The 23,952-nt window shown below is 37.1% G+C and overlaps 1 protein-coding gene across 3 annotated transcripts in view; it reads left to right on the top strand.

Annotated features, from left to right (window-relative positions):
- Positions 1–23,952, top strand: part of ano1a (anoctamin 1, calcium activated chloride channel a) — a 75,195-nt gene that overhangs the window by 32,639 nt on the left and 18,604 nt on the right. For 2 of the 3 annotated variants that reach the window (XM_056264079.1, XM_056264076.1), the window contains exons 4-16: positions 1,449–1,547; positions 1,653–1,804; positions 4,755–4,809; positions 6,120–6,171; positions 6,611–6,666; positions 6,769–6,810; positions 12,295–12,359; positions 13,844–13,978; positions 20,813–20,973; positions 22,072–22,154; positions 22,406–22,417; positions 22,982–23,050; positions 23,725–23,799. In XM_056264079.1, coding sequence (XP_056120054.1) covers positions 1,449–1,547; positions 1,653–1,804; positions 4,755–4,809; positions 6,120–6,171; positions 6,611–6,666; positions 6,769–6,810; positions 12,295–12,359; positions 13,844–13,978; positions 20,813–20,973; positions 22,072–22,154; positions 22,406–22,417; positions 22,982–23,050; positions 23,725–23,799 — 1,056 coding nt within the window. The remainder of the gene's footprint in view (positions 1–1,448; positions 1,548–1,652; positions 1,805–4,754; positions 4,810–6,119; positions 6,172–6,610; positions 6,667–6,768; positions 6,811–12,294; positions 12,360–13,843; positions 13,979–20,812; positions 20,974–22,071; positions 22,155–22,405; positions 22,418–22,981; positions 23,051–23,724; positions 23,800–23,952) is intronic. The other variant, XM_056264078.1, reaches the window with a different exon arrangement.

The following is a 23,952-nucleotide window of genomic DNA, read 5'->3' as shown; positions in this document are numbered from 1 at the left end:
TCTCATGCTAATTTGCCCTGTTTAGTGAATCTGGAAGATTGAAAAAAGGGGTCAGAATAGCATAGAGACTGGCCGGTGTGCTCTTTAACTTGCTGTGGGCCACTCTAAAAAATGCTGGGTTGTTTCAACCCAACTTTGGGTCAAATGTGGACAAACCCAGCCATTGGGTTAATTTTTTTAATTACAATTTTAACCCAACGTTCGGGTTCGTCCATATTTGACCTAAAATTGGGTTAAAACAACCCAGTATTTTTTAGAGTTTAGGCAATGCACGTTTTGCACATGCAAACACCTCTTGCTATTTCTTCAGAAAATGCTAAAAGCCAGTTATTTGTTATAACATTATCTGCAGATATCACCCTCTTTCCCTCAGTGATTTTAATCCTGAGAGTATAGAGCCAAGTCCTCTCGGGCAGATATGTCAGTCGTGCCAGGACAGCGTCTATCTCTTTGAATGGGAAATCGTCAAATTCTCCAAAGCTGTTCACCAAGTTTAAGATTACATTTCATATTGAAATCACCAATGAAATCTGACAACAACTATCTCATATATTTTGTTCAAAACCCTCGAATCATGACCAAAAATGTTCAGGCTGGACCAGCCAATGCTGCAATGACGTTATTAATCAGCGATTGGCTGTTTTATTTAGAAGGCGGGACTTAATCCGGCATATTGCACTTTCTTCCGAGTGCACCGCAAGGTTATTATAGTTTTACATTTTTCATTAGTTTTTATTTTGTTTTGACTTTGTTTTCAAATTCAGTTTAGTTTTAATTAGTTTTTAAAGTGGGTTTGCTAGTTCAGTTTAGTTTTTATTTTTTGAAAATGCTTAGTTTTAGTTTAGTTTTTATTAGTTTTAGTGTTAGCTTTAGTCTTTTTTTGTGATTTGGGTTATTTGTCAGGGGCAAGAATACTTTTTTTACAGTCTATGCGCGTGAGTGACGGAGAGAAGGAGGGAGAGCAGGAAAAGGAAATGCAGCTGAACGAATACGCTGTGTTTTTTAAATAGCGTTAAAAAAATTAATAACGAAACTGTGTTGATTCTGTGGAGCTCCGCCACGAATTAGTCTATGTGTGGGAAACACTGCCAGTCGGAAACGGTATAGTCGGAAATGTCAACTCTGAAATATATAACGTTATTTGCTCTATGAAAGACATTGGCAAACTAACTAAAATAAAATAAAATCACACAGTAAATGTCCTTAGTTTTCGTCTTTGCCAAACACACATTATACAGTTTTAGTTAGTTATCGTTTTTTTTTGTAATGCCTCGTTTTTATTTTTATATCAGTTAACGGCAATGTTTTTTCCCACATAGTTTTCCTTTTTTTGGTGTTTTCGTTAACGATTATAATCTTGGTGCACCGTCTTTGTATATCTAAAGTCTTTGGTACGGCAGTGTCCTGTTCATATGCTGAGGCCATGTTTGTTTATCTTTGTTTTACAGACTAAAATCCCAGGTGTGGGATTCGTGAAGATACATGCGCCTTGGGAAGTTCTCTGTCGAGAAGCTGAGTTTATGAAGCTCAAAATGCCAACAATAAAGGTATTTGTTCTTTAATCTTATAAAGTGACCGGTAATACAATCTGTGTACTACTCTATACACACGTGACGTACCTGTACACTGATGTGCTGTCATGTCATTTTCAGAAATATGAAGTCAGTCATGGAAGCGGCATTGCGGAGAAGGTCAACATGTTTATGCAGAAAGTCACTGCACCCTTGCAACCTAAAGTTGTGGACAGCCGAACGGATAATGAGAAACACCTCTCCTACGCGTTCTCAAGAGAAAAACGGCATCTGTAAGTCTGTGGTCATTCACGGCCATGCTAAGATCATGTTTAGGGAGATTTCTGACCTCAGGTGTTGTACATGATCTTTTCCTCACAGACTTGAATGACTGAAAATCATGATTTTGCCAAATGTTTTTTTTTTTTTTTTTTTTTTTACTTTAGCCTCTTAACCTCCATTTGCCATTGCATGTTTAAAACAATAATATCTTAGTAAAAACCTAAAGTAATATTGCCAAACTATATATTATTTGAAAGCTTAAAATCTCTAGTTTTCATATTTGGTGGCTGTTATCTAAAATATATTACTGAGGAGCAGAAATTTATCAATTTGCAACAAGAGTATTTCATATTCATTAGGAGTATTTAGGCCTTTATTTTGAAATAACAATAAACATGAAAAATCATGAAAGATTGGTAGAAACCTCAGTTTGTTTTCATGCCATGAGTTCAAAAGATAACACCAAAGCCATTTTATGAGAAAAAAAGGTCTGAAAATGTTTTAAATATAAAGAAAAATGTATGGATTCTCGATTTGTAATGCGGCTGCGAGCTATAACGCTATAACGTAGTCTTTATGCATTTATTAGAGGTTTAATTCAAATCAAATACTGCCAAACCACCCATACTACTTCTGAATAGGATGTCTACTTCATAAATTGTATGAAAATTATGGAAATACATAGTTCAGACCACTCAAAACATGTGAAAATGGAGGCGCCCTTAAATGGGCAGTAATGGAGTCTGGTGTTCACCTAGTGAAAAAGTTGGGTACGGCGCCTGAATAAAATCTTACTGAAAGCTCATTTTTTGAGATATCAACCTAAAATTTGGAATACAACTTGTTTTGACTTTAATTTTCTTGCAGTTTTAGAGTAAAATATATTTTGTAATATATATATTTTATATAAAATATTAATCATTATATTTTTACATTACACAATTTCATAAACTCAAACTTGTATAACTTTTTTTCTGTTTCATTTTTTACAATTTCTAGACTTCTAATATAATCTGGAAAATGTCTTCTTTAAAACAAGACCAGCCATAGGTCTATATCCCAAAGCATTCCTGAATTACAACCATTTAAGTTTGGATAGTGATTTTTATGTCTATGCAAAAAAAGGGGGGTGCCAGTTAACAGGTTAAAAGTTATTAGTCAAAAAGACTTGATTATTAGAAACGTTCACATTTCTGGTCAAGCTACACTAATGCAGGGGTTAAAGTGAAACAAATTCCTGAGCCTGAAATTTTTTAGGGGGGTGGGGGCAGATGAACTTATCTTCAATGGCACCATTTATTATTAAAATGTATTACAGCTGTATCTTAATGCCGTCTTTTTATGAATGAAAGCCCGTTTCACTCATATTATATCTACTGATGTCTTGATAAAAATAATTTTCCCCCCAATTTTAAACATTAGGCTTCAAAAAATATAAAAACCTTTAATTTAAGTGAACTTAAAACAATCCTCACTTAAACCCATAATCAATGTCATTTACCTGTACCATACAGAAATTGAATAAGGTTATAAAACAGTCCGCACTGCATACACTTTAAATGAAATATAGATTAATCCTTATCAAAGCTACAAGCGTTCTTTAGTCGGGGGCAGTTAGTAATTTTCTCTGTTCTTTAGGTTAACTTTACAGACAGACAGAATTAATGGCTCCTGTCACTTTAAGTAAGATCTGCCGCTGCTGACAGGATCTCACGCATCTCATTCTCTCACTACTATTTACTTCCATTTAAGATTGTATTTAACTCATTTAAGACTGTTCTGTGAGGATACTCGACAAAACTGACATTTTGGCATAAATGTGTGTTTTATTGTTCATTCAAACGCGAAAGAGAACTCGACACTGGCGCGCGTCTTTCTGTGCGTCTCGTGTGTGTGTGTGCGCGCGCGCGTGTCAGGAGGACATTCACTGAAAGCGCGTTCTCTTTTGTCTTGTCGCGCATGAGTGGTTTAAAGTATTTGCGTAAATAAGAGCGTGATCATAACCCTAGCTAAAGGATGACAGAAAGAACGGATGCTGCGTTAATTGCTTAAATATTTTAACACGTTAGCTGGACAAAAATGAATCGCATGCGAAAATAATAATTTTTTCCTCACGGCCGCACGGTGCCGGAATACTTTAAGTCCTGTTAATGTTGTGAAATATGAAGGATGCTCTCTAATAATCCTATGAAATGCAGTGTATTGTAAGGAACGGTTCACACATTTTTGCTGTTAACCCCGCCACTGATTTCCGTGTTTTCACTGTTAATACGGTAGGGGGCGCTATTACTTCTGAAAGAGTACAGAATCCCCATGATCGAAACAAATGCGAAGAAGATACAGAAACAAGCGATTGCATATGTAAGCAGATGCATATGTAAAATAATGTGATCATCAACACACTAAACCGCATATAAATCAAAACTGTCTAATGTTACTGAATGAAATGTGACCCAGGACGAGCTACAGGACTGTGAAGCTTTGAGGTGTTGATGGACTCGATCGACTCCATCTGTGTTTTGATCACCGTTCTGAATCTGATCCGGACGTAGTCTTTGACATAAACACGATTTTTGCTCAAAATGTTGCTTTTTTTTTAAGCTTACCCACATTCAAGTGTTGATAAAAAAGGAATGCATGAAGCTAGAATAAGATTTGTTGTTGTTTCAAAAACAGAAGGTCTGTTCTTTCTTTTGATTTATTGCATATTCATACAACAAAATATTCTGGGGGCTGCAAAAGACGCAAGTAAAGCGGTTAAAGATGTCCGTATAGCTTGTGTTTACATTGAAAAACAATGGAAAAGTAGCACAGTGGAATGGACAAATGGAAAAATGCATTCTGTGTGAACGACCCCTAAATGTGCTTCAGTTTTACAGTCCCACGGTATGTTATTGCATTTAAAGTTGAATAGAGAGGCACAAAACATTGAATGAAATGACTTTTGGTCTCTTTTCACAGCTTTGATTTATCAGACAGGAACTCCTTCTTCAACAGCAAAACCAGGAGCTCAATAGTAAGTACCAGTCTCTTGTGAAAAGGCCTTCCAGTCAGTGACGATTTAAGACCTGATGTCTTTTATCCCCTGATTTGATTAGCAAAGGGCCTTTGTGTCTCCACAGCAAAATGTCAATGACGTCAAAGTTGCTCTTTTTGTGGACGATAATTTGTCACTTGATCTGTCAGCTGCCTCTTAAAGTGTTGTTTAACCTCAATGATTTTTGGCAGCAGTATTTATTTATTTTTGCTCTCAAAGGTATCATATGATATTAACTTAAGAAATTTGGTCGTCTCACATTTTGTTACATTGGCTTGACAAAGCCAACATACTGATCTACTATTTCTACTATAATATCTGCAATTTTAAAACGTTAGAAATGTTTGAAAAACGCTAGCAATGTGTTAAATCATGCTTGCATCATGCTAACACAATGTAAAGTCATGCTAACATGTTAAATCATGCTAGCAATGTGTTAATTCATGTTAGAAATATGCCTGCAATGTTAAATAATGCTAAGGCATGTTAGCAACTGTTAGCAATGTAGTAAACGATGCTAGCAGCATATTAAAACATGCTAGCAATGTGTTCAATCATGTTTGAAACCTGCTAGCAATGTGTTAAATGATGTAAACATCATGTTAAAACATGCTAGCAATGTGTTCAATCATGTTTGAAACCTGCTAGCAATGTGTTAAATGATGTAAACATCATGTTAAAACATGCTAGCAATGTGTTCAATCATGTTTGAAACTTGCTAGCAATGTGTTAAGTGATGTAAACATCATGTTAAAACATGATAGCAATGTGATAAATCTAGCTAACAACATGCTAGCACCATACTAAGTCATGTTAACGTGTTGTAACATGTTGCTAACATGATTTACATTTACAATTAAATGATTAAATGTAAATCAAGTTAGCAACATGTTAAAACATGTCAGCAATACGCTAATTCATGGTACAAACATGCAACGTGCTTAATCATGCTAAAGCATGTTAGCAACTTGGTAAAACCAAAAACTTATTTTTGTTAAAATAAGTTAGCAACATGTTAAAACATGTTAGCAATGTGCTAGAACATGTTAACATTTATCTTGATGTTAAAATTTCATTTTGACATTTTAGTGTTATTGATTTCTGAGTAAAATCTTCAAACTTAAACTTATTTCAAACTTTCAGACAAGGCTTTGTCAAGCCAACATCACAGTTTGTCATCAAACTTTACTCATCTAGTTGTAATTTTAGTTAAATTTCGAGTTTAATATCACCAATCAGGAATACTTTTTCGAATCATCTTTATAAACCTATTTATTAATCATCAACAGGTGTATGAAATTTTAAAACGAACAAAATGCACACGGGCTAAGTATATCATGGGTAAGTTTCATCTTTTTATTACCTCTGCTTGACAAACTATTGCAAAATCCACCATGTTGTTTGTTGAAATGTTATGAAAAATCACTTTAACTTAGTTCTTTTCATGCTACATGTACTATAGTAAATTGTGCCTAATTACAATTAACCCTGAACCTTAATTGTATAATAAAATTGTAACAAGGAAATAAATTGTAACCAATTCAACTGGTCCATATTGTTATTTTGCAATTGAAGCACCTAGTCTACAATTAAGGTAATTAAATTACGTCATACCTGTTCGTTCTTTGATTTCGCTTGAAGTATAACGGTACCAGAATGTCAACAACACAACACGGTCTTCAAAACCTTCCCATAATATCCGAGGACAGTGATTGGTTGATTGTGCTGTACTCTGTGTTTAAGAAAGCTCACGTGAAGCGCTTGTGTTTCATGTGGACAGGAATCAGCAGTCTCCTCGGCAGTGGCGTTTACACAGAGGCCTACCCTTTACACGATGTGAGTCACGTCATGTTTTACTCGCTTTTTTTACATCTTTCCAATTCTCTTCAGTTGATTTGTACTATTTCTTGTCAGTTAATTTATTGATTTTAATTACAGGGAGATATTGACAGCGTACATGCTGAAACAAATGACAGAAAGGTAAAAGATATTTTAAATATACTAGAATACATACTCAACTCTTGGCCTTGTGTTTTAATCTCTCAGTGATTCTTGCAACAAAACATGTTCAGAACATTTACCTGCCATTAGCTTTTAAAATGGCAACATTTCATATGCAAATTAAATAATATTGAGTAATATATATATATATATTACTCAATATTATTTAAGGTTTTTTTTAAGTAACAAATGTTTTTTAATGGTTTCAGTTTAAAACTATAATAACCCTGATTTTATATATATATGAAATGATTTTATTCTATAACCTGTGAGACATCTCAAGTTTTAAAATTTTGCACAATAACCTAAAACACTTCAAGCTTCCTTTGGAGATTATCAAGCCGTTATTCAGAGGATTTGCATGGCCCTAATGGAGCCACCAGTTTCCAAGATACAGCCCAGAATAATCAATAGGCTATAAAAAATAATGAGTTCTTCCATGTTGGTCTACTTTCCCATCGGTGGCGGGAATTAGAGATGCTACAGTATCATTGCATCTGTTCTCTAAAACTGGTATCACACATTTATTTTCATCCTTTCTTTCACCTGTGTAGACTGTTTTATGGGATGCTCTAAAAATCTGGACATTGAATCTCATATTGACCACTTGATGTAATTAAACACCATAAATGGGCTCCAGGATCTAGACCTATAGCTTTAATAGCGCAGACCTGGTGAGACTCTGGACTCGCCTGCAGAAAAACCTCCAATAACTGTCAGGTCACCAAGGCAACAGGATCATTTCCCACTTCAGCCATCTGTGATCCGCACTCCTGCAGGCGCACTGTTGAGTCTTAGTGGGCAGTGGAGCCCTTCTCTCTCTAAATAATTCATCACCGATGTTTTCAAGAACTGAAAAAGAGTAAATATTTCAGTTTTTTCACAACAAACCATGAGGTCCCTTGGAGAGAGTTGGAGTTTTGGGGCTTGTTGTGTGTTGATGACACACTGTATGTTATGGTGCGTTCAAGTCATCTTGTAAAGATCGTATTTACGAGTTGAACGCACATGAACACAGTGTTGTAAATACGAATGGGAAGCTCGGGATTTTCTTTAAAGCAGCACTAGGTTACTTTTCAACCTTCATAATATATTTCCAAGTCTCTTGTGATGGTACATCGACTTACAATAGGTTGATTGACACGTCTGCCATATAGCCTGACGGGGTCTGTAGCGTTTTTAATCGTACTTTTAAACTTCGGGTTTCGGGTAGTAACCGGCGAACAAAGAGAACTACAAAATTCGACTGCTTTACGGCATATACGTCACTTCCACCACCACCCCCACTTCCTTAAAATCGGACGTGCGAGCCAAATGTTATAGTCATGGCCGAAGCAGCACAGAAAAACAAGAAAGCAAAGGTTTTATCGGAGCAAAGCAAAAAGAGAAAGTGATCGCGTTAAAGGCAGAACGAGGATCAACATTGGGCCAGCATTTTCTCGCTGGCGTGAGCTGAAGGAGGAGGAGGGGTGCCCGACCGATGGGGACTTGGCAAAAAAAAAAAAATCAAATAAAAGCCTGTGTCTAAACGGCGTGCACAAGTTTGGTAGGGTCTACATTCTTGCAAGTAAACACATAAGATGTACAAAATCATAGTTTAGGATACCTAACATGTCTGTGATATTTGTTTATTTGTCTTGCCTCAAGCTATAATGCAAATCGATTTGTTAAATTTGCAGATTCATTTATGGTAGCTTGATATTATAATATTGACGATATATGGTTATTATCAACCACTCAAACATTGCATTGAAGTATCATATAGATCCAGTAAAACGGTAACCAATAGACTAGGCTACTATAATGACGCTGGCTTGTAAACGTGATCATCGCGATCATTTCTCGTTAGAAAAAAAATAAAACCCATGAAATTATATTCATATGACATGCTGAAATATATGCAAATATATGTACCTGGGATGAAGATATTTCACACGCGACGCAAGCAGAACACCTGCATACGACCTCCTCCTACAGTGTTCAGGGCTATCATGGTTGTCAACAAATGCACGTGCATGTAGGATGACAGAGTTTACGACAGTAGTAGAGGTCTAGAGGACAATACTGTTTCCCAACTGTAGGGGGACCCCACCCCGAGAGCAAAAGTTCCCTGGTGTTACTTTAAAGGGTTAGTTCACCCAAAAATGAAAATTGTCATTAATGACTCTCCCTCATGTCGTCCCAAGCCCGTAAGACCTCCGTTCATCTTCGTAACACAGTTTAAGATATTTTAGATTTAGTCCGAGAGCTTTCTGTCCCTCCATTGGAAATGTATGTACGGTATACTGTCCTTGTCCAGAAAGGAAATAAAGACATCATCAAAGTAGTCCATGTGACATCAGTGGGTTAGTTAGAATGTTTTGAAGCATCGAAAATACATTTTGGTCCAAAAATAACAAAAACTAGGACTTTATTCAGCATTGTATTGTCTTCCGGTTCTGTTGTGGATCCGCGTTCAGTGCCGCCGCTGACGTAAGACGCTGCTGACGTGTGTCTGGTGTGTGTGTGTGTGTGTGTGTGTATTCTGGTTCTGTTGTGGATCCGCGTTCAGTGCCGCCGCTGACGTAAGACGCTGCTGACGTGTGTCTGGTGTGTGTGTGTGTGTGTGTGTGTGTGTGTGTGTGTGTATTCTGGTTCTGTTGTGGATCCGCGTTCAGTGCCGCCGCTGACGTAAGACGCCGCTGACGTGTGTCTGGTGTGTGTGTGTGTGTGTGTGTGTGTGACGTAAGACGCTGCTGACGTGTGTCTGGTGTGTGTGTGTGTGTGTGTGTGTATTCTGGTTCTGTTGTGGATCCGCGTTCAGTGCCGCCGCTGACGTAAGACGCTGCTGACGTGTGTCTGGTGTGTGTGTGTATTCTGGTTCTGTTGTGGATCCGCGTTCAGTGCCGCCGCTGACGTAAGACGCCGCTGACGTGTGTCTGGTGTGTGTTTGTGTGTGTGTGTGTGACGTAAGACGCTGCTGACGTGTGTCTGGTGTGTGTTTGTGTGTGTGTGTGTGACGTAAGACGCTGCTGACGTGTGTCTGGTGTGTGTTTGTGTGTGTGTGTGTGACGTAAGACGCTGCTGACGTGTGTCTGGTGCGCCTGAGCTTCGTTCACAGTCTGAGGGAGACGCACACTGGAAACAAAACAATCTTCCCAAACATGTCTAAGGATTTCCACACAGAGGAAGACTTTATGACCATATTTATTTAATCCCGAATACACGGACGCACCAGACACACGTCAGCAGCGTCTTACGTCAGCGGCGGCACTGAACGCGGATCCACAACAGAACCGGAAGACAATACAATGCTGAATAAAGTCCTAGTTTTTGTTATTTTTGGACCAAAATGTATTTTCGATGCTTCAAAACATTCTAACTAACCCACTGATGTCACATGGACTACTTTGATGACGTCTTTATTTCCTTTCTGGACAAGGACAGTACACCGTACATACATTTACAATGGAGGGACAGAAAATGACATAATATTCATTTTTGGGTGAACTAACCCTTTAAGACTTGATCTTCACGCATTGTGTGCGTGTCAGTGAGAAACATGGGAGACTACCACAATACTTAAAGGAATTTAGCAGTGATAATGTCAGGCTTTTCTATTTAGATCAAAGTAAGCTAATTGCCTGCACAGAATATGATGGCATTATAACATAACAATATAATATGTGGTAACACTTTATTTTAAGGTGCTTGTAATAAGCAGTAATTAACAGTTAATAAGACACTTATAAGACCTTATAAGATGCATATAAGATGCATATAAGCATTAACTAATTATAATAAATAAATTCAATTAAAAAATAAATATCTCAAGTATCAATACATTGCACTTTTAGAACAGCCGAACAAACATAAATGGTAACACAAACTCCCAGTCCCTTAAAAATGTACCTTCCCAAGAGGGAGTAGTTTCCCTGATCTCTTCAGGGCCTGGACCTTTAATTAACCCTTATATGAAGTAGTTAATGCTTATATGCATCTTATATGCATCTTATAAGGTCTTATAAGTGTCGTATTAACTGTTAATTACTGCTTATTACAAGCACCTTAAAATAAAGTGTTACCTCATATGTTTGTCCAATCAGTGACACCGCAAATAAGATTGCTAACCCAGAGTTTAGGAATGTACAGTGTGAAACGGCAGCTTATGTATAGCCAGGATTAATTGTTAACCCCGGGTACTTATGATCAGTGTGAAACGTGAATCAAGATAACCCAGGATTGCGATTAATCTGGGTTTAGAATGACCCAGGGTTAACTAGTTCAAGTGTGAAAAGCCCTATGTACTTTCTTTCATCTTCATAACACAAATGATGATATTTCTAATATTCTCTCATCATTTCTGTCCCTCCATTGAAAGTCCTTGCAACCAAACCGTTCACAAAGTACAAAATGACATTATAAAAGCAATCCATAATCAAGCGTCTTCTAGAGGCGTGATAATTGCTTTATATTATCAATTCAGGCTTTTATTCACATATAAACATTGATAAATGCACATACAACATAGAGCTCATTAAATATGGTAAACAGGGAAGCTCAAATGTGTGTACTTGATGCATGAGAACCAATGTTACACACAAACACGTTCGAGCATTTGTGGGAAACTTTGATGCTTCGATGTAACAACTACAAAATCTCACATGTTTATTACACATAAAAAAAAAAATATTTAATATATACGCTACTGGGAAAATGGCCAGTAGCTCCATTTGTTGATCCATCTGTGAATTGATATTACTGTAATATTTCTTAAAATAACGTGCATATCAAGTTTAGGTTTTTTTTTTTTGTACATTTTTACATTGCTAGTATTTTATTTGTTGCCACTGGTGAACCATTAGGCAAATCCTCTGTAAAAAAAAAAACACACACACAATAACAAATCAATGTACTAATGGTTGCATGCATGGGGGTGTAATGTATATTTGATTGAGTGATAACCGCTTGTTCGCTTAGTAATTATTCCACCCATTTCCGCAATTTTGAGGCGATTTGTGGATGTATTGTAAACGTGATAGGCAGGCACTTTTTGACTGTATTTTGCTATTCTTTCCCACACATGCTTTAAAACCTCAATGTGAACTCGACAAAGTTCTCAAGGGAAACCAAACACACCGTTTCTGCTTCTTTATCCACGGTTGTCGCTGTTGGATGTGTTATTAGTAGGTTATTTGTCATATAATCTTAATGTTGACGTACTAACCTAATGTTGACATGTTTACATTATATAATTATAACATTACATGCCTGCAGGCACACCGAATCGAAGTCATTACATTGAGAAATTACTAACATGATGGTAGAGACTGGCTTCATTTGTCCTTTTCATCGGCTGTCACTGGATCAATCAGTTATTTTGCCATTTCCATTAAACCTCTAAGACGTTGCACTCACTGTATTTCAGACACGCTGCATGTATCATATTCCAGAATGTATGTAATTTTAGTTCTGTCTTTGCAGATCTTGTATGAAGAGTGGGCGAGTTACAGCATATTTTACAAGTACCAGCCCATCGGACTTATCAGGTATTATCCTGATGCTGAATGCTGCCAGAGACCGGTTTGCCCGGGTGTTATGAAGCAAGAGGAGAGATTTTAGATATGCATTGTACTGATACTGTATGCATTAATCAGATTATCAAAAGTCCTATTCAGACAGGGTTTGTTTAAAGGACACACTCGGTAACGTTAATCATGATTTCGTTAATCAGCGATGTCTGAAGAAATGACCAAAATGGGTGTGTTTACTGGACTAATGTACCGCCGTTGTCGTGCCTATGACACTCATTTTTCTTTCTGGATCTATTCATTTATTTGAAAAAAAAAATTTGATAAAAAAATGCAATTAATACATTAGGGCTGGGTATTGACACAAATTTCGCAATTCGATTCGATTTCAATTCACAAGCTTGCAATTCGATTCAATATTGATTATTTTGGATATCAGGTACAATACATGGCAAATTTTCTCAAGGAAAACAAATCTCTTAACTAATGCTGTAAACTATGGGAGTCAGTTGTAGCCTACTAGGCTTCATTAGCCTACTATAATATTGAAGGTAAAAATTAACTGATTTGTAGCTATACAAACATTTAAATTACACTTTTATTTATTTTTATAATAATAAAGTTATATGAAATATAAACATTTAAATGGTGGCTGTCATAAAAATTTGTGTTTTTTTAATTTATAACATTAAAAATTATAATGAATATGTAATATGGTGCATATATGCTCCTCTTTAGAGTTATTTTTTCTAGCTGACTAACGAGTTTATGGTCACATGGTTTTTCTGAGGTAAATGTGACGTTACATGACATTGTTTACAAGTTGTTTTACTGACGTCTTTCCACGGTTGAAACACTGATTGAGCGATTCCATGTGACATGATACGGATTTCGATAAGTTGTACTCTATCTTTTAACACACTTTCAGACGTTCATTCATGTTTATTTGGCGCTGTAACTGGTATTATTAAGGCAGAAGAGGAGATCATGTGCACTCCGCGCTGCTGCTTCTCTTGAGCTGAGCTGAGCCAGAGCGATCTCACGCCACAGCGCCAAAACGCTATTTATGTTTTTGAATTTCGTAAGAAAATGGACGTAATTTGAGACTTTATTTAGTATCAATAGTAACAAAGCACGAAGATTATTGCGATTTATTGGATGGGATGCGCGCTACAATGTTCCATTCATTCATCAAATGAAAACAGGATGACTAATCGATTCTTGAGATTTAAGAATCGATATGGGTTCGTAAAAATGAGAATCGATTAATATGCGAAACTTTGCGTCTTCTTGGGCTTGACTATTTAAATAGGGAAGGCTTAAAAACCCGAGCAAATGATAAACTTTTAAACAGTTTCGTCAACTATCCCAAGCGACAGTCGGGCAGTCCTTATTGTCCAGTTCTGAAGAGGATGTATTCTTTCTGATGTTTACTAGATAGTAATTTTAACTTCATTTGTTTTACTTCACTGCCCTAATTGCTCTTCTTTATTCTCTCTCAGGAAGTATTTTGGTGAGAAAGTGGGCCTGTACTTTGCCTGGCTGGGTGTGTATACTCAGATGCTAATCCCAGCAGCGGTTGTGGGTGTTATCGTGTTCCTGTACGGCTGCGCCACGGTGGACGACAACATTCCCAGGTCAACTTTATGTCATTAATGTGATGGTTTATTTGGATTTTTTTTGTACACAATGCGCTAACTAGCATTTGACCCCTCCCTAAACCACTGACAGCTTTGTACATACTTTTTCTGCCTATTAGTTTGTCACATATTTTGACTGACACATTCTTATCCGTGTCATGGAGTTTAAACACATTCCACTGTCACTGGAAACAAGTCTCAACAATGTCTCCGGACAGCAATGTGTACTCTTTTGCAATGGCTTTGAAATTTGCGGGAAGAAGAATATGCCTAGGCGTTTATGAAAGAAACCACTGCTGCACTTTGCAAGAAAAACGGCTGGATGCTGAAGTGCGTTGCAATTAGGGAGTTTAGAGTGGGTTTGAAATGCTGCGACTGTAATGGGCTGTAATGTAGTGTATAATGAGAGTGACTCAGTGTTCGCCGGCTGTCTCACGACGACATTCATTAATTCCACAGATGCCACTGCTGAAAACAAGCTGTTCCCAAACCTAGTGCGATGCCTACCTAGGCATCATTTTAAAGCTGCAGTCCGTAGCTTTTTTGGGGTTTAAAATGATCCAAAATACATATTTGAGAAAATACATAACCAGCCAGTGTTCAAAACTCTCTGCTTGCCGTAGCTCGATTCAAAGCGGTAAGCTTGTATTAATGTTTTTAATTCCAGTGGTACTGGTGGATTTCCGCGGGAGATTCGAGCATGTCTTTGCGTCATTACGTCACATCTGTACACACACATCTGCACACACACATCTGTACACATAATGAAGAGTTTCGGCTAGTATAGGCTATATTGCGTGTGAGGATGTTGGAGGTGGAGATTAATAGCCTTTTCTCACAGCACTTGATATAATTAAACCTAGGGACCGTTCGGAATTTATGGAAAGGGCCACCGGAGGAAAATAGGGGAGGGTCATGTCTTTTTATTCTTTGTTGAGGGGAGGGTCATCCAACTTTTTTTAGTCTATAGGGGAGGGTCACCCAACTTTTGTATTCATCAAAACAGCTAAATTTCAAAGTGGCTTGTTTGGTGCATATTTCTTTCCATGTAGCTACAGCTCTCTCGGTCTCGGCCCCCCATCGCTATCAGATGGGTCTGACCCAACAAAAATCCAGTTTGGCGCTGTCTGACAGTGCGCACGCGCTTCAGTACGCGCTCAGAAAAAGTGCATTAGAACAGAACGCCAATGAAATGTTTACCCGGCAAAGCTTTAAAGCACGAGCAAATAACGAACTTTGGGGATTGCGAATAAGTGCAGTGTCCTGTGAGTGCTAGTCTACCGCTGCATTAACATGTGATGTGAATGTACGTCGAGTTTTACAGTAATGGGACTGAGGCGCCACAACTGCAGCTGATGTGCGCTGTAGCACGATACTATTTTAGTTTCCATTCTTATTGTGTTTCCACAACAATGTTAGTGAGCAAATCTACTGAAATTGCCACAATAACAGTGGAGTGTGATGTGTTGGACATAGGGCTACCACATTTTTAAATTACTATTCGTATTATTTGAAGTTAACATAATAAAATACGTAGACCTATACACCAAAAAAACTTGTTGAGGATAAATTCTTTAAAATTGGGCAATTCCAGCGTTTTGGACGTGACATTTGCAGTCAAAACTTGAAATATAAATTCTCAGAAAATGCATTTAATACTGAAACGTCTGTTTATATATTCATACTCCCAGGCGGGCTTACACGGTGCGATTTTTTGCTGTTTATACGAGCTCGCAGATTTTTTTCACTCGGGAGAAATCGCGTGGAAATCGGTTGTGCTCGCATGTTGCGGCTCGTGTCGTGTGCTAGGAAGATACGAGCCGAGCCGAACCTCTCGACCTCACGATAATTTTTAAACATGTCTAAAAGGTTCGGGAGCTGTAGGCTTGAATTCGTGAGGTGTGTGCGCTGTGCAGTTGAATGAGCCGATTTGTCGATCTATCTGAATTTGACCAACCAGGAGCTGAAGAAATCCACAGAAGAAAGACAAAAATGGCAGCGCGTGAATTTGGACTATTGAAAGGGAACCCTACTACTTTACTATGATTTTAGTATCATATTGATTAATAAATGTACGCACAATTATCAGTGAACTTGATAAATGTTGCAGATATGTTTTACTATGCACAAACAAATACCTTTCAACTTGTGTGCAAAATTCTGAGTTAAATGAATGTGCAGCAATATGTACAAATAGAGTCTGTAGCCTATGTGTTGTAGCCATAATAAGCGCATTTAGTTTCATATTTATTATAATGTTTTTTTCCATATGTTTATTATGAAAAGTATAGCCTATAGGCCTACGCAATATATCGGGAGACATGGCCAGACATGATTTTGACCATTTCATTAAGTGTTGTTTTGTAGAAAGCTTTTCTTTAAAGTGAATTTCGTTTTGTATAAATTGTATCTTAATTTTAATAAATTTTTCATCAACCAATTACCTGGATTTAATTAATAATTGTTGCATGCAGCACACATATGTCGAAATAAGACATAACCACAACAATCATCGAATTGTCCTGGTTTGAGACTGTTAATAACACAAAATATTATTTTTATTTTTTTCGTGTTCGCATTTATGAGGGAAATTTTTTTTACTGACGTGACAGTTCTCCGTTACGGACATGACCGCTCTGAAAGTGACTTTAAAACTTTTACAGATAAATATATAGAAAGCTTGACATGTCTACTTTTTAAGAGAATAATTCAAAACGAAAGAAAACAGACTACAGACTCTGCTTCTGTAATCCGTAAATGTGCATTTCTCTCTGGCGAGTTCACTAGGCTACTGCGAAGATCGCGAGTCAGCATCATCACCTTTATATTTGCAGCCACACTGACAAAGACTTGTTTATTAATAAACAATTAAAATGTCTCCTTGAAATTATTCATAATCATTACTTTTGCCGGTTCTTTGTGGCAGCTTTAAGATACTGTATTGGCAGCGCCACCCTACATTTTACATGAAAGCATCACCACTGCATCAGCACCGAAAACATGATTTTTTTTAAAATTATTTTTATTTTTTTCAAATCAAAAATCGTGATACGAACCGAATTGTAGGTTTGGTCTATCGGATTCGTTACAGCCGCAAGATGAGAAAGCAGGAGTTTAGTCGTTTAAATGGCTATCTGAACATCTTTGCCAAAACCAGTTCAAAAGTAATTAATAAATTATCGGGGAGGGTCATGCCTTTTTTCACAATCATTTTGGAGGGTCATAGAAAAAATTATTGCTGGCGAAGGGAGGGTCAAGTCTTTTTTGACTACAGATCTCAAATCTCCTCCGGTGGCCCCTTAAATAAATAACGAACAGTCCCTTATCAATTTGATGGCGGATCCAGAAAGGTTCAAACGACGATCACTGGCAACTGGAGATTCACCCGCTGTAAAATGCAAAAGACTTCGTTCAGACTTCGGAGTGGCTACAGAAAAAAAGAAACTGCAACCGGACCCATGCGAAAATAAGGATACATATCGGAAGGACATTACATGTAGTCACGCAATGCTGACGTTGTTAACATTAACAATTTGAGAACAAAGTAAATTTGCTTGGTTTTGCGTGATATGGTAAGAGATTGTTAGCTTTAATCAGCGCGATTTACTGCAATGTCAGAACCAGAACAAAAGTGGATGTTACTTACTAGTTCAGATGACATTTTCCGGTGAAAATTATTATGTTGGTCATACTTCCAAAAAGAATAATCTGTGATTCTGAATGCCAGTATCCACACTGGCGCGGTGACTGACAGCTGCACACTCTCCTCAAACATTGTGTTCATCCGCGCAGTGTCGTGTCGAAGTACAACTCACGTTAAAGGGATACTCCACTTTTTTTGGAAATAGGCTCATTTTACAACTCCCCCAGAGTTAAACTGTTGAGTTTTACCGTTTTTGAATCCATTCAGCCGATCTCCGGTTCTGGCGGTACCACTTTTAGCATAGCTTAGCATACATCATTGAAGTGGACAAGACCATTAGCATTTCTCAAAAAAAAATGACCAAAGAGTTTCGATATTTTTCCTATTTAAAAGTTGACTCTTCTGTAGTTACATCGTGCCTATTTTCAGGCGCTGCGTCATATCATTTCGCCTGCTGCTCTCATGGTACGGCAGTAAAGTTTCTTGATTATTACGCAGGAATGAGAGTATAGTTCCTAGCCATATCAGCCTAGAAAATCGCAACTTTACATTTTCCGTCGGTCTTAGTCCACGATGTAACTACAGAAGAGTCAAGTTTTAAATAGGAAAAATATCGAAACTCTTTGGTCATTTTTTTTTTGAGAAATGCTAATGGTCTTGTCCACTTCAATGATGTATGCTAAGCTATGCTAAAAGTGGTACCGTCAGAACCGGAGATCGGCTGAATGGATTCAAAAACGGTAAAACTCAACAGTTTAACTCTGGGGGAGTTGTAAAATGAGCCTATTTCCAAAAAAAGTGGAGTATCCCTTTAAGCTGATAATTCCGCGAATGACTGCAATTGCAGATTTCGAACAGAGATGGCGACAAAGAGGAAAAACGCCGGAATGCAGCTTTAAGCATCAAAGATGTACAAAACAGTTGTATTTGTGTGTGTGTGGGTAATAAATTGGGTAATACATTTTCTCTCTATTGACTAATTTTTGTGTGTGTGTATATACAACCCCATTTCCAGAAAATATTGGGACATTTTGTAAAATAAAGTAAAATCAAGAACCCCACGATTTGTTAATTCTCCTTAACTTTTATTTAACTGACAAAAGTACAAAGTAAAGAGTACTGACCAACTTTTGATCACTAAACAAATTTGGATTTTGATGGCTGCAACACACTCCAACATTTGGGACATGTTTCTCACTGTGTCACATCACCTTTCCTTTTAACTCTTTCTCTGCCATTGACAGACATTTCCGTCATTTATGAGTCAACGCTTCTCCTTAATTTTTTTTTTAAATGATTGATTTTAGTTTTTATTGTTTTATTTGTAATTTATTTAGACATTCTCATATTATATTACCATAATTATGTGGATATTACCCAAGATACAGTAATGGCTAAAAGTGTTTTCTGGAGGGGATATTTGTTTTTAATGAGCCTAAACCATCAAAATATGAGAGAAAGTTTTATATTTTTTAAATATTTTAAATATGAAGGAAGAACAAAACTTGTAACTTGGTTAAGGTATTGATCTGACAAAACTGTTTTGCAAAAAAAAGGCAAACTACAGCTACAGGTTTTATTTTACTATGCAAAAAACAATGCATAGAAAAACTAAAAGCTCACATGAAAAAGCAAACATTGATTACAACATTATCAGTCATTAATGTTGTGTTGGTTCTCTCTTGTTCATAATTTCTTTGGGTCACACTTTAGCTTAGGGTCCAATTCTCACTATTAACTACGACTTATGCCTCTCCTAATTACTGCTTATTAATATGAATAAATGATGCATTTATAATACTTAGTAAAGTAGTTGTTAAGTTTAGGATTAAGGGATGTAGAATATGTTCATGCAGAATTAGGCATTAATATGTGCTTTATAAGTACTAATAAACAGCCAATGTCCCTTGTAAAATGCATGCTAATAATCAACTAGTTATTAGGGAGAATTGAACCCTAAACTAAAGTGTTACCTTTCTTTCTATGACAGCATGGCTAAAAAAAATTTCATTGCATTATTATAACCATTGACACCAAGCACAACTATGCAATATGCTCACAATATCTTTAACACAATTTGAAAAATATTTAATAATAAAGGATGAAAATGTCAATTTTCCAAACAGTCGTCACTTTTGGCCACTACTGTAGTGTTTTATGCTTGTTAGAGTGTCATGTATAGAGCCCAACATGCAGAAGCCAAACTCTAATTGGAATCAATTGAGTTTCCAGTGCTTAATGTGAAGATCACTATTTATACAGGCACACCGTTTCATATTAGTCATTTTGTTGAGGATGCTACCTTAGGAGATACTTTAAAGGATTAGTTCACTTTTAAAAAAACTTTTGCTGATAATTTACTCACCCCCATGTCATCCAAGATGTCCATGTCTTTCTTTCTTCAGTCGAAAAGAAATTAATGTTTTTGATGAAAACATTCCAGGATTTTTCTCCATATAATGCACTTTGCTGGGCACCAAACGGTTCAAGGTCTAAATGACCGTTTCAGTTCAGCTTCAAAGGGCTTTAAACGATACCAGACGATGAATAAGGGTCTTATCTAGCGAAACGATCTGTCATTTCAAAAATAAATTAAAAAGTTAAAGTTTTATAGGCACAAATGCTCGCCTTGCGAACTCTCCTGTTCGAACTCGTTCATCAAAATGAACGAATCTTTTTTCGAGTCATTGACTCGTTCATCAAAATGAACGAATCTTTTTTCGATGAACGAGTTCGAACAGGAGAGTTCGCAAGGCGAGCATTTGTGCCTATAACACTTTAACTTTTTTATTTATTTTTGAAATGACCGATCGTTTCGCTAGATAAGACCCTTATTCATCGTCTGGTATCGTTTAAAGCCCTTTGAAGCTGAACTGAAACGGTCATTTAGACCTTGAACCGTTTGGTGCCCAGCAAAGTGCATTATATGGAGAAAAATCCTGGAATGTTTTCATCAAAAACATTAATTTCTTTTCGACTGAAGAAAGAAAGACATGGACATCTTGGATGACATGGGGGTGAGTAAATTATCAGCAAAAGTTTTTTTTTAAAGTGAACTAATCCTTTAAGCCAAAGTATTTTGGCTCACTACGATTTACAACAGAGATGAAGAATGTAGAATAAAGTATTTCCCTTTTAGACTGAAAGGAAACATTTCTGAAATCAGTTTTTGTGTTGTGTTTACTCAGCATGGAGATCTGCGACGAGAGAAACAACATCACCATGTGCCCAATGTGTGACCGAGCCTGCAGCTACTGGAAACTGGTGTCGGCTTGCGGGACGGCCAGGGCCAGCCACCTGTTCGACAACGCGGCCACCGTCTTCTTCGCCATCTTCATGGCACTGTGGGGTCAGCAGCTCTGCGCTCCTTTCATGTTCACACACACGCTTTCTTGCTGCTGTACACCAACTGTTGTGTCCCTACATATCGAGGGCAGATTTGATCTGGCAAATGTTGGAAGGGATTTGTGCCCTGGTTTTACACTTCTCTTTAATTCCCCCGTACTCATCCCCGCTCAGATGCTGAGCTTCTTACAAAGCTGGTTATTTCAGCAAAAGCCCGAAATTTGCCTTTCCAGTTTTGATCTCCTGCTTTGAAAGGAAAAATGACACCCTATGACAAAGCTACGTGATAACTTGAGTCCACTTTAACCCTCTGGTGCTCCTCACAATGGGGCTAAAAAATGACCGATTATTTTTTTATTACAATTTTTTTAAAATTATTTCAGTTCAATAATGCTTTTTATTTTAGAATTTGTATTTTTAAGGGATTTTATGGTGCTAAATTATATTTATGCAGTTGTTAAAATCCATTTATTACACTTTTTGAGCATTAAATTAAATTTAGCAAGTATATAGCAAGTGCCAAAACCTTTAACAAATTTCGTATCATTCTGATGAAGATAAAAAAAATAAAAAAAAAAAACACTTAAAAGATTTTGGTACAAAATGACAGAAGAGTGAACCAGAAAGTGAATCAAGTGGAAAGAGAAACCAGTTATTTTTGCGTCCATACTGTCGCTGGTCCTGAAAGTGGTCTCAAGTCTCTTTTTAGTCCACTTTAGTTTTTTCAATCCACTTTTCATTCACACTGACCTAAAGTGAAATGCACTTTCGGTTTAGTTCTCATCGAATGAGGTTGTTGTCGGGAGCATTCAAACATTAGCTAAATTTCTGATCCGGACTCCGACCTTTTAAAACGAACACACTATTAAAATACAGATTTCTAAAAAAGGTTTTACAGCCCAATGCTATAGAAGAAACTGGCTTTTTAGAAAAACATCTGTGTACAAGTCCTTTCCAAAGTTATTTCACGAAGAATATGTCACGTGCCTGGATTTATAAACACATAGTTAGTAGTTACATAAACTGACAGAAACAGCGCTGAGCCGATCCGTGTTTCTTACTGTGGGTTTGTTGTTGAAGTTTACCCCTCTGTGTCACACAGCCACCATGTTTATGGAGCACTGGAAGAGAAGGCAAATGAGGCTAAATTACGTCTGGGACATGACCGGCTTTGAAGACACAGAGGTTTGTCACGCACACCCATGTTGACCAAGAAAACTGTAAATATAAGAAATTGGTGTACATGTAGATAAGATAATGATGTGGGTTTATGTATGTTTTGTAGGTGTGTTATATCATTTTCTTGACATGTCTTGTATTATCCTGAGGCTTGGCTGTAAAGAAATAAAGATGTCTTTTTTTATTGATTCAGTGCCATGAAATCAAAAACTGTTTTTCACTACTTTTTTTTTTTTTTTTTGTCCTGTTTTGTATAGGAGAAACAAAAGGTTTGGAATTGGTTCATTCATAGTATTAACCGGATTTATTTCTTTCCTAACCTTACAGTTGCATTTTAGTACTAACAAATTCTTCATATCTTAAAAGTCGTCTTCAAGCATTGTCGTCACATTCTTGCTTGTGTAAAGTATTTCACCGGCACTATCTATCGGTCTGTCGTTGTGGAGGTTTGGGAGACTCCTGTTCTCTCTTCCTCCGGCCTTACAGTTCAAAAGCTGCTCACTTTCCTTTCGGCAGTCACGGTCTTTCTGGGCTTGCCACTGTTTATGTGGATAAAATGAGGAACTAATAAAACCTAAAGCTGCTGATTGTGGAAAGGAATATGTTTTCGTGGTGCTGAGAGCTTTTGGTTTTAAGGATTATACTTTTCACTGAACATCTAATGTGTTGCTATTACCAGAATTTCTGTTCTATTCACTGATCATGCACATGGCTGCTTTTAGGCTCCATAACCAGTTATCTCTTTCCACTTTTTTATTTATTTATTTATTTTTAACTGGTTTAATTCCTGTATTGTTGTACATGTTATGAATTGCTTTCTCTGTTTTCCCCAGAGTCATCATAGAGCAGAGTATGAGTTCCATGTCATGAAGAAGTCCTTGAAGAAAGAGAAATCTCCAAAGGTAGGGCTTTATGAATCTACAGATGACCATTCACCGAAATGGCAATAACTTTCTCAAAAATCCAAGATATAATCTAATTGGCTGGCTTTACACAATTTCTGGGTGTCAGGGTGATTTATATCTCCCCCATAAAACAGGTATTTTCACATTTCAACAAGCTTGTCACAAAGGCACAGTTTGATCTTGTGTGTGTACATATATAAGACCAACTGTGTGTGTGTGTGTGTGTGTGTGTATATAGTTTGTCATTGTTGATCACGAGGCCCCTTGTCCAAGTGGGTAGTTCTTGGCTGGAATAATCTTCAATGTGGACCAGACCATATGCTGATTGAAAAAAAGTGCATTTATTTGTGCTTGGCACAGAACAGGCAGTGCTGCTCTTACAATATTCTGGTCTGTAGACGTATGCATGCCATCCTTGCTGTCATAAGGATGTCTGGATTATTGGGTTTTACGCTCAGTAGATGTTGACCTAGTTGCAGTATAAATGTTATGTGACAGCACAGCTGTAAGGCATGTCTAAGGGCTTGTTTTGCTCTGCTTTGCTTGACCCTATCTGTCCCTTCGCAGGCCATAGCACGTTGGAGGAATGCTTGCTTAAGCTCCTGTTGCTAGATGTATGTGTTAAGGTGTATGTTTTTAACTCACATTTGACAATTCATGTCTTGTTCTAGAGAGGAAATGTGAAGCTGACATGCACAGACAGAATGCCAGCTTACATGACCATTATCGTCATGATGGTTTTTTTGGTAAGACCTGATTAATTTATTAGATTTATTGTGGTACAATGCTTTATTCTTTTGCAATGAATTGAATTATGCTAGACTTATTTAGCAGTTAAAGTACTTTTTGTTCAACAACCAGTCAATTTATTTTATATATGGGTGGCCATCATGCTGGAA

The sequence above is a fragment of the Rhinichthys klamathensis genome, unplaced genomic scaffold, assembly GCF_029890125.1.
Source record: "Rhinichthys klamathensis goyatoka isolate OS25496 unplaced genomic scaffold, OSU_Roscu_1.1 h1tg000215l_1, whole genome shotgun sequence".
NCBI lineage: Eukaryota > Metazoa > Chordata > Actinopteri > Cypriniformes > Leuciscidae > Rhinichthys > Rhinichthys klamathensis.
This window is presented reverse-complemented; position numbering and strand designations above follow the sequence as displayed.